The following is a 16,089-nucleotide window of genomic DNA, read 5'->3' on the forward strand; positions in this document are numbered from 1 at the left end:
TCCTCAGCTTTCTAATGAGGATGTCATGGGAGACAGTGTCAGAAGCCTTGCTAAAGTCAAGGTAGATGACATCCACGACTCTCCCCTCATCCAGCCAACCAGTTATAACATCATAGAAAGCTATCAGATTGGTCAAGCACGATCTACCCTTGGTAAATCCATGTTGACCACTTCCAATAACTTCCTGTTCCTCAACGTGTTTGGAATGGCTTCAAGCTCCAACAGGGTAGATTTAGACTGAACATTAGGAAAGAATTTTTCACAGAAAGAGTGGTCGGGCATTGGAATAGACTGCCCAGGGAGGTGGTTGAGTCACCATCCCTGGATGTGTTTAAGAGACGTTTAGATGTGGTGTTGGGGGATATGGTGTAGGGGAGAACTTTGTAGAGTAGGGTAGATGGTTGGACTCAGTGATCCCAAGGGTCTCTTCCAACCTAGACAATTCTATGATTCTATGATTCTATAATATCACAGTCAGAGCAGGAATCAGGCAGCTTCTGTGTGCAATAAATCACGATAATTGTCAATAGTAGTATTGTGCATGCTCTATTCCAGGTCCTCTGGCTTCATCACACTTGTGCTTCCTTCTTCACACTCACCCATCTTGTCTCTATGCTTTGCACTTATCCCAGGTGAAACTTTCTGTTTGAAAACATCCAGGTAATTTGGTGCAGGAGCCTCCCCTCTACGTGAAGCATCGAAGTTGCTCATATGTCTGTATCCAGCAGATGAGAAGGGCTTCTACAGAGGAAAAATCAGACCTGGAGTGGGGTGGGTGACATTGTGCAGGTGCCGGTCTCTCTCTCAGTGATTCTGGGAGTTGAAGGCAGATAGTCTTTTAATTTTGGCATCTCAGATAAGGTATATCCCATCAAACTTCAGGCACTTAAGTCTTGCAAACAGTTTTTCCCTTTCAGGTGATGACATGCATTTGACAGAGGAGGAGGGGCAGCTGCAAGTGGCAGAGCCAGTTGACAGCTAAGGCATCCCAATTCAATTTTTAGGACTTCTTTGTGTTCCCAGTATGGGCACTGTGACTATGTCATGAATGAAAGCTGGTGACTATGGACATTTTGAGCATACAAGAACGCCTGTTAGCTAAAGCAGTGTGGGTTCTCGCTGCTGGTAGAGTCTGTGTGTTGCTCTAGGAGCTGTGCCAGGGCAGAGTGGTAGAGAACTGGGTCCAGTGTGTGCTCCGGTGGAGGTGTTGCCATTTCCATAAGCAAAGTTTTAATTTCCTCTCCCAGAGTGCACGCAGGTTTTGGACATGGTGCGATCCAGTATACATTTAATTGTACAACAAATTGTGACAGCCAATTCACAGCAACGTCCTGCTGATGCTTTTTACTCTGAGGATACCAAGAGGTTTTCTACCTTGGCTTTGTTTTAACATCCTGTGCCTGTCTGGGATCACTTAGGGAGAAACAAATAGTTTGTCTCTGCCAAAATCATTTTGAAGTCACCACAGGAGAACTGAGTTTACAGAGAAAGGCAAAGTCAGAAGCTCAGCAAGTGGCTGCTGGTGTGGGCAGATCAAGGAGGAAAATAGCTTAAAAAGTGCAAGGGAAAAGGAAAAGGAGAAACCTGATCTAATGCCGTGGCAAAAGCAGTGTCAAAAGGATTGATAAGGTCAGAGAAGGAATTAAGAAGCCCGTTTTAGTTTCTGCTTTCTGAAGAGTGAGCGTGGTGAGTTGTCCTCCCACATCTCCCTTCCCCTCTGAAGAGGTTTTGGTACATCATGGCAGGCAGTAGTGTGCAGCCAGGCTTGGGTTGTAGCTGGGTGGACAGGGAAAAGGCTGTAGTTGGTACAGTTAATAAGCCAGACGGTTGCATGATAGCTATTAAAGTTCATTTTGCTAATGTGAAGTTCGTCCAACCAATTTTTTTTTTCTGTAAACACAAATGGTAATTGTCAGTTTGACATTTGTTTGATTATCTGGCCGTTCAAGTCTTCTTGAGTTGGGCATGGGGGGAAATGCATTCATCAAAATTCTCACCGAGTAGGTATAGTTTTCCTTCTGGAGTTAAAAATGCGCTGCCTTCCAGCAAAATGCCATTTTCTGTATTATTTATTTTTGCTAGTAAGTAAATTGGCAATTGTGTTTTTTAAGGAAAAGGAGCCGATGCGGCCTCGTGCCATTAACTTGTCAGAGCCGAGCAGATGAAGCACGGAGCATTTCTGCAAAATTGTTCTCACTAGTCTCATTTAAAAGAAAGCCTCACCTGCAGGAGAAAGGGATGAAATCTGTAATGTAATAGGGCAGATTGCTTGGTGTAGGCAGACTGATTTAAAGTCATCAATCTTTTCCTTATTTTTCACACTTTAACCATCTCTCCTTTGCTGGAACAAGGAATACAGCTTGGAAATTGTGTGAGTAAGTGAGGGAAGAGGAGAACTAACTGGAGCAAATCTCTTGCTCTGGTGTGTGTAACGGAGATTGAACAGGCGCTTTAGAGGACAGTAACGTCCTGTTTCCTCACTGCGGAGGCTTACACAGGTATCTGCTCTGGCAGCGCGGTCTCGAGCAAAGTAACCATTAAGGGTGAAGTTTACTCCTCCTGACTGCCACCGGTCGTTGGCCCTAACCAGAAGCAGCGCTAAACCCAGCCGTTTCATGATGAGGAACGGGAAGAGCGGGGCAGCGGCCAGGCATGGAAGAGGTGAATGAATTTGTTCTTGGGCAAATGGTCCTTGGGAAAAAGGCGACGGCAGAGCTGTGCTGAGCTGCGTCGGCTGCGGGGTGCAGTTACGTTTGTACAGGCACCTACACAAAGCCTCCTCGCTATGTATTTACAGTTTCCACACTCTTGCAAACATGTCAAGCCCGCCTTCTTCCTTACAACAACTGTAGCCATGGGTGGGATGAAGATGTCCTGGCCAGAGGAAGGCAGAGCAAGCCCAGCATCCGCAGCAGGCATTGCCAGTGTTCAAAAAGAGATGCTCCATTTGCTCCTAGGCTCCATCCGTCTTTGCCTCCTGCATCTTGTCTGACACACAGATCGCTTGTGGTGGGGACTGTCATCTGCTGCAGTGAGGGCCTTGTATTTAAACAGCTTCTCTGGTTCCTGAGATAGGGATATCTCTGATTTCAGACAGACATGAAAGCAATTAACAGTAGCTGTTAGATCAAAATCTTTTCATGCCCTGAGCATATTGAGGTGACTGATGTTTTCTGATTTCTCAGAATGAAGCTCGGTGCAGCGCTCTCAGCCTATTGCATTTCAGGAATTACAGCTGCAATGGTCGAGTCAGGTTACCTGAGCTCCAGCTTAACCATAAAACCATCCTTCAGCGCTTTTCTCTGCCCTTTAGGAAGTGTATAGGAGCTTGGGTGCCACATTTTCACCGCTGGTCTGGTGGTCATGGTGGAGAATTGTTAAAAGAGAAGGTGCTGGATGTGCCTTCATTAGCATCAAGATGAAGTTCTGGAATGAAGATGTAAATGCTGGATTTGAAAATACAGCAAGATGCACAGGGCAGAGGCATAACGTGCTGGTTTTGCCATGGAAAAAGAGAATTGCTTTAGATGATGATAAAAAAAGGGAATATGATTAAAACAAGCTGATAAGATGAAACTAAAGTGACAAGATAAAGCAGCGGTGCATCCAAGAGGGGAAGGGAGAGACAGAACTGATGGCAGGAGGGCATGAATTATAGATTGAAATCTCCACCAGAAGGTAAAGTCTTTGCGTTTTCTTATCTGAGAAGGGAGAGAATGAATGAGAAGTGAACAGAATTATTAAGCAGCTTTATCATTGCATTCGAGTGGATAATTACGCAATTAGGATTACTAAAAGTTGGCAAAGCATGAAGCCCAGAGGACTTGTGTTCCTGATTTCAGAGGGGGGTGATGAGGAGAGCAGGGAAAAGCATTTGGCGAGAGATTTGACGGTGCGTTATGGTGAGGCTTACAGGCAGAGCCTGCTCTGGCACCCAGCACCCTGCAGCTTCCAGGACAAAACGGGGTTCAAGAGACCTGGCCAGGAAAGAAGAACTTATTTGAAGGTGGACAGTTCTCTGAACAGCAGCAAGAAGTGAGATCATGAGTGAACGCGGCTGATAAGAGTTCAGGGAAGGAGAGCACAGCTAATAACAGTACATGTACACCCACTTTTTTCCATGGTGGGGGTGCAGACTAGCCATGGGAGTTACTGTGTAGTAAATGGTTTGTGTCCTTTTTCCAGATCTTTGCCCTCAGTCATCATCCCCTCTCCTTTCAGGTGAGTTGTTTGTCGCAAGGCTTTGCAGGGCCATAAGCTGAGGGTGCTGTGAGATCCCTGAACAGAGCACCAAGAGATCAGATTATTCCCTAGGAGGACAGTGTCAGACTGGGTTAAACTTGCAGTGATATGGTCTGTCATGCTACCTTAATTTAATTTTCTTTGCTCACAAGGGACAAATACTGGATTTTTCCCCGATGTAAATCATGCAAAGGCTTTGTTGTCAGAAGATCCTTCCAGCTGAACTTGGAGGCAGCTTCCAAACTTTTTCCGCTTTGATTATCTGTTGTAAATTATATCTGATCACCCCCTTTGTAAAGAAGAGCGCCGCAAAAAACCAAATGAGCAGCTAGGGTAAGCTGGCTGAATCTATTCCTGTAGGGGATGCAAAGATGTAGGACACAGTGGAAAGGAGAGGGATGGGAACACAAGAGCTGTCTCGCACGAGGGTTAGTTTGGATTTATAGCATTGAAGAGTTCAGTGGTGAAAGGGGATGTTGGGCCATCCAGTGCCATGTACCACAGACCCTCAAATGCCACCTATTGCCCCTCTCCTGAGCCTTCAGGCTGCATCTGTGTTATGGTTTGAGAGACCCATAGCAATTTATTGTCGTTTAGACAATCATTCTATCACCTGGTGACCCCTCCCCACCCAGGAAAGGGAATCGGGAAAAACAAGGAAACCTGAGAGTTGACGTATAAACAGATTTAATAGAGTAAGATTAGATAATTAACATGAACAGCACTAAAGAACCAATATTAATCCCGATACCCATACAGAATATGCAAAGATTATACTCGGCCAATTCCATCAGCTGTGCGCTCCCAGCAGTGGAGAGCAAATGTCAGACACTGCCAGCGCTACGGCTTCAGGAGGAAGGGAAGGCCTCAGGAGTCTGGCACGGGGACACGAAGTTCTCAGGATGGCAGCCATCAAGGCAGAGAGAGGACTTTGCAGCAAACTTTCTAATTTATAGTGAATGTGACGTTGACGGTATGAAATAACCCTGTTGGCCAGCGTGGGTCAAGTGCCCGGGTCTCGCTCCTCCTCGTCCCCACACCTGGCGAGCTCGAAAATACTGAGACCTTGAAACCCCCACACCATAGCTGCCTGTAAAGTAAATATTTTCACAAATTCAGACACCAGAGTCTTCTAAAAGTGCAATCTTCCCAAGTATTAGAAAAGAAATCAGTCCTGTGTCGCTCAAACCAGGACAATCTGGCAAAACCCGAACTTTCAGAAAGTTTTTGCTCACGGGGCTTTTTGACTGTCCCTTTGGACCAGGTCCCTCCAAGGAAGGGCCTGGCAGGCATGGCAGGCTGCTGCTTACTTCTGCAAATTAGCCAAACTTCTTTAGTTGGCACCGTGGCTGCTTAATAGCTGGCTGCACATTTGCAAGGGGAAAGCTGGGTAAAAATGACTAAAAATAGCGCAGTGCATCTGTAACTGTCTGAATTCATCCTGGGCTGCTCTGAAGCCAATGCCAGACAACCGTGCTCCTCCTCCGTGCTCCTGACCTTCTTAATCTTAAGCTATATGTTATTTAAAATTAATTTGCAGAGATGCAGACATTATATAAATCACTGAGGAAATGTCAGATTATGTATGTAATTTTCGAAGTGCTCCACACTCATCTACCTCAGCTCCCCATGAAACCAAGGGATCAAAATTAAGCCAAGGCAGAGAGTTTGGACTAGTCACCATCCTTAAAATACTATAGAAGACAAGCCAGCGTTGCAGACGCTTGTTAGTAATTTCGCACCCAGAGACTGTTGTCATTTGTTCAGGACATTCAGTGATCAGGGAAGGAAAAAAAGGAGATGAAAAAGACATGGACTAGAGTATTTGTTACTATTTATTTGCTTGGCCTCATTGGCAAGTTACCTTGTGTTTTCGGAGAGCGTTGCATTTTTATGAGAAGGTGCCATCCGCAATGTTCCTCTTCCAAGACCAAGTTCAGAATATTAATTATGGATAATGATGCGTAATTAGAGTCTGAAGTCCAGAATTAATTGATGGTATCTATTTAGCACAGATATCTACTCGAACTTGAAAAAGTGCTTTATCTCCTGTGCACACCCTGTAGCGTCCACATATGGGTAAGTAATTGGGAGCAGTAAGCGCTCGGTTTTAATGACACAGTGGCTTGTCATTTCCTCAAAGGTGTTGAAACAGTTTTGTGCATTAGTGACATTAAAAGCGTTTGTAATTCGTGGTAATACGATTCTTCTCGACTGGTCACAGCCCCAGCCTGACCGGCAGCAGAGCTGGGAGGTCCAGGACCATGGCTGTGGCTGCTCCGTGTTCTCCACTCCTACCCGGGAGAGCTGGACCTGCTGCTCCCGCACACCACTGTAGCCCTGCCGGGGCGTTGAAAGGCCAGACAGGTTTTTCACTTCCTGCTGCCTTAAATTCCCAAATTTGGGACCATTATTTTCCTCTAGCACAGGTCAGGGGCTTTCAGTCAGCCAGCTTGTGGCTGCGTTAGAGCATCAGCGAGTTTGCTGATGACAAAACTGGGAGGAGCGGCTGACCCGCCAGAAGGCTGTGCCGCCTTACAGCGTGCCCTGGACAGGCTGGAGAGTTGGGCAGAGAGAAACCTTAGGAAATTCAACAGGGGCAAGTGTAGGGTGCTGCAGCTGGGGAGGAATAACCCCATGTGCCAGTACAGGTTGGGGGCTGACCTCCTGGAGAGCAGCTCTGTGGAAAGGGACCTGAGGGTCCTGGTGGACAACAGGATGACCATGAGCCAGCAATGTGCCCTGGTGGCCAAGAAGGCCAATGGCATCCTGGGGGGCATCAAGAAGTGTGGCCAGCAGGTCAAGGGAGGTCATCCTCCCCCTCTACTCTGCCCTGGGGAGGCCACATCTGGAGTACTGTGTCCGGTTCTGGGCTCCCCAGTTCAAGAAGGACAGGGAACTGCTGGAGAGGGTCCAGCAAAGGGCTACAAAGATGATGAGGGGATTAGAACATCTCTCTTATGAGGAAAGGCTGAGGGACTTGGGGCTTTTTAGTCTAGAGAAAAGAAGACGGAGGGGGGATCTTATCAATGCTTACAAATACTTAAAGGGAGGGTGCCAGGGGGGTGGGAACAGTCTTTTTTCAGTGGTGCCGGTGATAGGACAAGAGGTAATGGGCACAAACTTGAATATAGGAAGTTCCATCTAAACATGAGGAGAAACTTCTTTCCTGTGAGGGCGGCAGAGCACTGGCACAGGCTGCCCAGAGAGGTGGGGGAGTCTCCCACTCTGGAGCCATTCCAAACCCGCCCGGACGCCGTCCTGTGCAACTGCTGTAGGTGCCCCTGCTCTGGCGGTTGGGTTGGACGTGATGATCTCCAGAGGTCCTGTCCAACCCTGACCGTTCTGTGATTCTGTGATCTCTCGGAGAGGCGTCCGGTCTGGAGGAGAAATCACCTTGTCTTGTTTTTTTCTGTGGCTTAGGCTGATTCACAAAGGCGTCTGATGTGCTCTACATGGCTGAACACAAGATCAGTTTTCATAATAAGCAATTGTGCAAATAGCAAATAAAGATTTGTACTCTAGTGGCGGGGGGTCCTGACGGACATGCTGCTGTCGTTTTGTGGAGCAGAGGGGAGCAAAGCCAGAATTTGTGCTTGTTGAAAATAGGTAGTAGAATATTATTAGATCAGCCCCTGCCTCTGACTAGCAGAAATCCTCTGGAGTTAATTGCTGATTTGGAGACACTGTTGTTCAGCTGCAAGAAAGTGGATCGACTATTGATGAGATCACAGATCCCATATACTTATTGTGAAAGACGTGTAAACATAGGCTTTGCGCTTAGCATGAGTTGGGGCCAACTGAGCATCACAGCGGCTTTAAGCGGCTGTGTGCACGTGCCGTGTGTACGCGTGTAGCTGTCTGGATGTGCACGGACGACATCAGTCCAAAGCTTCAAAATGTGCACTATGATTGTGGAGCTGTGGCTGTTACTGTGTGGCTGTGAGGCACCATTGCCACTCCTCCTGGGAGCCTGGAATAAAGCACGACAGCATCGTTAAACACGAGAGTCATGAGAAGGCTCTTTGGGAAGAATTTTGGGATGAATTCCTTTTGTTTTGCAATATTTGTGATTTTAAGCGAATTTTCCCAGTGTTTGGTCACTCCCAGGCCTGTCAGCAAGGCAGCAGTGTAGGGGCTCTCCTTGAAAGTCTAGGTGATGTTACAGCCAGTGTTTGTTTCAGTGTTACATCTAGAAACCCAGCGGAGAAACCTAGCCCAGGGGAACCCTGCATTTCCTTCCTCTCTGGTATTCCACTGGGAGTGACATTCAAGGCACACAGGCTCGGACTGACAGAGGATGGTGGTGACGGCACCTTCATAAATTGAGTTTACTACAGCTTAGACCATGCACGTTAGGACTAATGGTAGGAAGAGTTGATAAAAGTAAGACCTCTTGTCCTCTTCTAGTGCTGTGGGTGTCTCCTGGATAACTCATTTTTTTCCTTAGCTGCCTGTCAGAGGTGAATGTGCCCGTGCCTGTTTCACACTTATCCATGTCTAGGAAATGTGGGCTCCTTCTGATTGGAAAGCGTTACGTTACGAAGAGTTAAAAAGGAAGTATTCAAAGCACTTTGAGCTTGTTAAAATGACGCAGTTTAATACAGTCTGAGTCTTATTACTTCCTAGCTGCCATGCTTCTCTGTATTGCGCCCGAGAGGTAAAAAGGCCGTTTACCGAGAGCCTTACTGCTGCACCCTCCCCACTCACAGCAGGGCTCGCGGTTCTGTGGGATGGTTACCCTGAGTGGTGTGTTTGTATGTGCCAACAGGCAGCCTCTGATACTGCCAACACAAGCTTTGAAGGGAGCTTCTGTGAGCAGGCAGGCTTGGAAATAGGGTCTTATTCCATAAAGGGTGTGTTACATCTGGGATCTAATGTGTCCTGGGAGAAATATTCTTCAGGTGGACATGGGCGCATCCGAGAGTCCCCTTGTGCCTCCCGGAGAAACAGAGATCCTTGACCAGGGCTTAAAACACAGTTGCCATACCCTGAAAAGAACCAACATTTAGCTGCTTGCTTGCCTCTTACCCCTGAGCAGGAATTTGTTGAGATGTTAGTGGATATCTCACAGGCTGGGTGTTTTGTCTTCCGTGCAGTGCAGACGAATCCAGTCGCCTGTGTAGTTAATGGGCCGTGCACCTGCTGCTAATCATTTGTAGTTCTTTGAGGTTAGCTGAATATTTCATCCCCAAGTACGTGCCATTAAAGACTTGTAATTCTTGGGTATCATATTCTATTAACTGTTAGGAAACGAAAGCCTCTGTGATGGCAGTACAAATTTATTTGGCTTAGTAATTTAGCACTTCCAGTGCTATCCCAGTCCTCACATGTTATCTGGTGACTTCCCAGACAGGCAGTGGCTGCTGCCAGAAAAGCAGGGGATTAAAAGACAGGGAATGATACCTTTTTAGGCATCTTTAGAGGCTATGCCAAATAGAGGGAGGAACATCTATGTGGAGGAGGACAGTGGATGGGGATAGTCACGCCCTAAGGTTTTCTTCTTGTCTGACATCCCACTGTGTGTATGAGAAGTGCTGGTTAAAAACCTGAAATAATTGTTTTTTATCTTCCTCTTTTAGTCACTCTGAAGATGTGAATGGCACAGGCAAAAGCGAGCTTCTTGCCTGCCAACTCGCTTGAAGAGTTTCTCTTGTTGATTTGCTGCATTTGCTTTTTTTCATGAATGAGAAGAGAGGAAATCTAATGAAAAGTGTTATCAGCTTGTCAAGTTAATTAGTGTCTATTTTAATACTATCATTATCATTTGTTACTAATTAATATAACATAAGTAATATGATTACAGCTTTTTGTCTTATTTTTCAGTGAGAAGCTGGATGGAGAAGCTGAAAGATAAGGTAGGAGGTTCAGTGTTTCAATTCCTTTAAGAGCAAAACCGTTTTTACTTGCAGGAAAAAACTCTTGTCACTGGAGTTCATTATCTCTACAAAGACAATTGAGAAGGGGCTTAAAATTTTCTCTGGGAGGCAATGAACCAGATGCTGCTGTTGTATATAGTGGTGTAAATCCACAGTACATCCCTGATGAGTAGTAACTAAGAGCCGAAGGAGGGACAGCAGTATTTGATAAACTCCTCTGCGCTAGAAAATCACCTCTTCAAACGACCCTAGTTACTTTTTTATATTGCCCTCTAACTTACCTCCACCCTTTTTTTCTAAGTCCTAAGCTTGGTTCTAGATCCAAGTCAAGAGGATCTGGTGATCCTCTCTGGTGAGAGGCTGCGTGCCACGCCACTGCCTCTGGATGAGAGCTTTCCTGCCTTCACATGCAAGAAGAGCTGCAAATTCCTGGAAGGAAAAAAGAGCAAACAGGAAGACTGAAAAGAACAGACCCTGATCATTTCTCCCTGGTGTTACAGGGTGATGGTACATGGAACCAAGCATTGTGCCAGCCACAGGCAGTGATGGCTTTTTAGGGTCTGCTGCCCTAGGGCAAATACTAACATTTTGAAATGGTTGTGAAGCCTTTCACATGTTACGTTGATGCTAGCAAAGCCTTGAAGCTAGTAATGAGGTGACAGTAGTGTTTCAAGACAAGAACATTTTGTGACTCAACAGGGCTTGGAAATTCTTGAACAAGATCACAGTCAATAGACACAAAAAAACCCCCAAACACCACAAGGAATAATGACTTCATAGGAAAATCCAGCCCCTGAAAATACATCTCTGAGCTTAAGCAGATTGTCACCCAATGAGCCCAGCCTTCCCATGTGATCCCCACCAAATTTCAGCAGCACCTTACCATCAAGTCTGAACAGAGAGATGGGTTCTGGGTATCTGTTTTCCAGGACTGGGGAGTGGAAGGGTTTAAGGTGGGTTCTGCCCAGCCCTCGTTGAGTTGCTTTTCTGCCTACAATAGGAAGGAGGCATGTCTAGTATGAGCGATGCTCATAGCAGAGCACCTTGGCCTGGGATTCAGCCAGAGCGAATGCTGAAAGGACAGAGAATGATTTTCCCGACAAAGGTAAAAAGCAGACACCAAGTCTGGTTGATTGCCTGGAGTGAATGTAGCATGCACGGGTCACCTGCTCATGCCAGACCTACCCCAGCCAACACAACGCGAGTGTGGGGGCATCAGGCATCTTCTCACTGAAGCCGTATCTTTTACTTCTTTCCTCTTGGCACCTTGTTGGCTACCTCTCTCCTTCCCCGTTGCAGAGGTGGGGGTGCATGTTCCAGTCTCCAACAGAATTGCCCTGTAGAGCCTGAACCTCTTGCAGGTAGATGTTGGACTGCATGGCAGCGCCCAGCACAAGCATTGGTATAATGGGGGATCTGCTAGTGTCCACTTAAAAAAGAGAGTCAGCCCTGAGCCATCTCCATCCGTTGGGGAAAGGCAGATGTGTGGAGGCAGATCTTTCCCCTTGCTCACATTTTCCCTTAGAAAAACCCAACAAAAGCCACTCCCCGACCCCCAACCAAATGCTGGTAAAGCAAATCACTCCCAAATAAACCTGCTCACCCCTTTCCTCCTCTTCCTTGTTGAGTTTATCAGCACCAGTCACAGTACGTGCCCCTCTAATTTGCTGTTGGCAAAGCCCTGTCCTCTCTGTTTTACCATCCATCCAAAAGAGTATCGTGGCACATGATGGCCCCATCCCTGAAGTGTGTCCTCCTGTGTGCAGCAGGGCCGCCCTGCTGGGAGCAGGAAGGGTGTGGGGAGCGTGGGACCAGGAACATGGGTCAGTGACAGATTTATGTCCGGTCTCCTACAAACACTGTGCAAATGTTGCATTTGGCATGCTGAATAATGGACATGAGGTTCCTCTGAAGTCTTCTGTTGCTGTTATCTCAAAGTCCAATGGAGCCAGGAAGGTCATGGTCGTGAATTGGGTGTATTAAAAGCATCCCTAGGACCTGTAAAGAAGCTGCACCTTCCCCATGGGCAAGGGCTAAAAATGTGGCTTCGGAGCTACCTGTGAAATGGGGTTTCCTATCAGGTAAGTGCAGAAGCCCTCATGTGTTGGGCTTCGTGACACAGAAGGGCTGGGGGAACAGGTCCTGGGTCTGCTTCACATCGCAGGCTTTTGGGGCAGAAATCGTTGGTCCAGCTGGTGGAGGAAGCCTGTAAAAGGGCATGGGCTGGCCGGGCGTCATAAAGGCTCATGGACGGAGGTAGGGAGTTCATCGTATGAAAACTAGTGATTTCTGATATGGAAATTCAGCGCTGGGTAGCAGCTAAAAAGCTGTTTCCAGTCTCCCCTCGCCACCCGTGCCAGCAGCAAAGTTCCAGAAATAGAAAAACCCACGCTGCACTAATTAGGTCACCCAATTAAGGCACCTTAATTGCCTTGCAGACATACAGTCTTTTCGCTATATTCTCACTAACCTCCTTTTTTTGGAAACTGGGGTGCAGGCACACAGCCCCCCTCCAAGCGCGTGTGCTGAGCGGGGCTGGGTTTTCTGGGAGGGCGCTCAGGGGACCTGCACGATGCCACTGAAGATCCCTCAGGCCTTGGGATGCAGGCACAAAGGTGTTACTATTTAAAGCACCGAGCAGGATCTGGAGGGGTTTGGGAGAGCAAAACAGCCCTTGTGAGCATTGTATCTGTCCTAGATGAACGGAGATATTTTCATTCTCCAGGTAAGCATACGAAGGCAGGGCAGCGCACGCTGAATGGCTTTTTTTTTTTCCCCTCCCCACTCAGCGGATTATGGAAAAAAAGCAATTATGCTGTAATCATGTGTTGTTAAGTTGTGTTGCGGTTTGGGAATGCGGATGAAGGTGAGTGGTTGTAAGCAATGGGCTGAGGCTTGCTAAGAGCTGTCTGGTAGCCCTCTGAACTGTGCGTGTGTCCCTCAGCAGGTGTAAAATCTATTGGGGGGGGTGTCGGTGGCGAAGGGTAAAGCTGTAGCGCCACAGCCACAGCAGCGGACTCTGTTGCTGCAGTGTGAATGAAGGCAGCACTAATGAGGGAGGGAGCCAGGCTGTACCTGCCTCCCCTCCCCCACTGAGCCCCCCAGCCTGAATCAGGTGAGGATGCTGAAGCAATCTGGCACTTTAAAACTGGGGTTAATTTTCATTTGAAACAGTAAAATATAAAATAACAAGCACTTGGGAATATTTTCCAAAGGATTTAAAATGTTTAAATGTGTAATTTTAAATTAGTCACGCTATCTATGTTTTTCTAATGGGCAATGCAAACGTACGGATCACAGCAGTTGAATTAGAGCTGATTTGCCTTTGCTGTGCTTCCCTTAAGGCCAGCTGAAGGTGTGCGTGCCCTCCCTCTCCATCGTTGTCCTGCTCATGCAAGTGACCCCTTCCCATGCAAAGCAAAAGCATTCGGTTCAAGGATTTTTGAGTACGGAGCCGAGGAGGCTCAGGCTGGGCTGGGCAGGGAGAGGGCAAACTGCTGCTTCTCCCTGCGACATGCAAGCACAGCCTGGCTCTGTATTTCAGCTCCGTCAGAGACCCAGCTGCGGGTATGAGGGCAGCTTCTGTTGTCCCCGTGCTGAGATACGTCACTAGTGTCCCGGGGCACCTCCTTTGCTATGCCAAGGTGTCCCTGGGAAGCATGGGAGCTGTGTAATACTCTTTACTGGAGGTATATTTAGCAGTTTGGCCATGGTAAGACACACTCCATCCATCAGAGCTGGCCAGGAGGATGCTGGGTCCCTTTCCCACCCACCTCCCACGATGGAGGTGAGAGTCCCCACTTCGCAGCGCAGCCGTTCTCCAAAAACAGCTCCTCGCCTGTTCTGCAGCTCCCCGGCTGGTGCCAGCCATCTCGCCTGGTGGCTCTTAGGCACCGGCTCTTCTGCCTGCACCGCGCTCTCCTCTGCCTGCTCCTGCCGCCCCGAGGGCTGCGGGACGGTGCGGAGAGCTGTGGGCAGCGGGGTGCCGAGGCACTCGCCACCACACCGCTTGGTCCCACGCTGCTAGTCTGGATTCATGCTGAAAAGTGTAACAGCAGCTCCTGGCTCTCCGGATTGAGCTCCATTGCACATGGCCAGACATATCCCGGTGTCTTGATTTATGCTGGCGGTACCTGGGGAGCTCAGAGCAGCGTTCAAGTCGATGCTACACAGCAGGTCGTGGAGCTGTTTGGGTCATCACAGGTCTTTGTTGTGGCTCGAGATTGCCTGCCCTTGGCGGTCGAGGTTTTCCATTACACGTGCACTTCTGTTGACACTCCACCCCAGCACTTGCAGCTCTGCACCAAGATTGTTCCCTTTCCTAAAGGCGGGCAAACACTGCTGTGTGCAGCTATCACGAGGCAGTATCTGTTAGCAAAATCCAATGGTGAGTCAGCCGTGGTGGTTACCAGCTTGGTCCTGGAGTGGGACTTGTTTGGGGCTTCCATAGCGATCCTGGAAACAAGGCTCATCCTATGCAGGCAGGTGATAGGGACTCAAATACAACAAATGTTGACAAAAGCAGCACAGGGGTATATCGCAGCCCTAAGACTGGTGGAAGATGACTCTGAAAGAATGGTCTTGTGAGTGCTGCTCTGCTTCTCTCTTTTCCCCATAGGCAGGATACATGTCGGGGATGCTGGTGCCCGTAGGAGTTGGAATAGCCGGAGCCCTCTTTATCCTGGGAGCACTCTACAGCATTAAGATTATGAATCGCCGAAGGAGAAATGGCTCAAAGAGACATAAAAGAAAGGTATGGCGACCGCAAAGGAAAACCCCAATCCCACCCGCTCACCCGTTAACCATTTTGGCTGTAAAGTGAGCGCAGACTGGTTATGGTTATGGTTTGTCTGGGTTGAAGTGCCCGGGACCTCTCGGTTAGAGTATTCGGGGGGATCCGAAAGCTCTTCGTTTCTTTTTCGCATGTGGAGCTCTTCAATGTTTCTTTTCTTCCCCTAGCAGAGGGAATTTAACAGCATGCAAGACCGAGTCATGCTCTTAGCTGACAGCTCTGAAGATGAATTTTGAATCGAACTGCAGTGCCCTTGCGACAGCCCGTGACTTTTAAGAGGGAGGGGGAGAAAAAGAACAAGCGACTTTCTGCTGCATCACTGCTCTCCGCCGCCCCGAGCCACCGAGCGGTGGTCGGTACCACCCCGCCGAAACGGCATGCTATGCTCTACGTGTACCGCGCAGTGATGTTTGTTTTGATACAGTAGTGAGATTTCACATTCGCACTTGGCGCCTCATTCAGATCCACAGCGCGTCTCGTTACAGCTGGAGCTGATCCATATGGGTGATTATTTTCCTACTACCCTGGTGTACTGTTTTGGTCCTGGCTGGCAGTAATCTAATCATAACAATAGCTCTCACCTAGCCTGGGAATGGAAATCTTTACTGTGAATGACTTCTGTCCAATTTGTTAATTTTAAATGTTACATTACCTGAGCTAGAGTTCATTAGTGCTAAGATTAGCTGCTCTGCTTAATTAATGAGTTATACACTTGAACTGTATCCCTTGCCACCTGAAAAGTGCCCAAGTACAGTGTTGTTGATACGGTTTGAAGCACATTTCTGCACTCGGGTCCCCGACTCTCACCCCTTCTTCCTTCCTTCAGCTCTGCTCCACGCTTCTTGGAGACCCGCAGGAATGGCCACAACACTTGATTCACAACAAAAATCGTAGTCCATTTTCAACCAGCACTGTCTGTTACAGCACAATAAATACCAGCGCTCACCTACTGACGGATAGTCTTGCATGGATCTCTTAGCTTTTGTTCAGTGTGCAGGTAGGTAGGAGAAGAGGCAGGTCAGGGGTTTCTTCAGGTTTTGCCTCCTGTTTGAAGGACACTAGTTATTGGTTCATCTTTTTCATAAGGCTGCATTCACCCAGAGATGAAAGCGGAGCATCTGTCTCCTTTACCCACTGGCAATTGCATTTTCAGCCCCCAAAAGCTGCGTGAACGGC

General features: G+C 47.9%; 1 protein-coding gene across 1 annotated transcript in view; it reads left to right on the forward strand.

Moving 5' to 3' along the window:
* The window catches only part of ARMH4 (armadillo like helical domain containing 4), a gene marked incomplete at both ends in the record, with an annotated part of 65,752 nt that extends 50,603 nt beyond the window's left edge, over positions 1 to 15,149 (forward strand). The window contains 4 exons of the mRNA XM_082485914.1: positions 10,069 to 10,100; positions 11,122 to 11,226; positions 14,740 to 14,874; positions 15,081 to 15,149. Of these exons, the coding sequence (XP_082342040.1) occupies positions 10,069 to 10,100; positions 11,122 to 11,226; positions 14,740 to 14,874; positions 15,081 to 15,149 (341 nt within the window). The remainder of the gene's footprint in view (positions 1 to 10,068; positions 10,101 to 11,121; positions 11,227 to 14,739; positions 14,875 to 15,080) is intronic.
* Positions 15,150 to 16,089: the final 940 nt, after the last annotated feature.

Source organism: Vanellus vanellus (genome assembly GCF_965231255.1).
Source record: "Vanellus vanellus genome assembly, chromosome: 6".
NCBI classification, from domain to species: Eukaryota; Metazoa; Chordata; class Aves; order Charadriiformes; family Charadriidae; genus Vanellus; species Vanellus vanellus.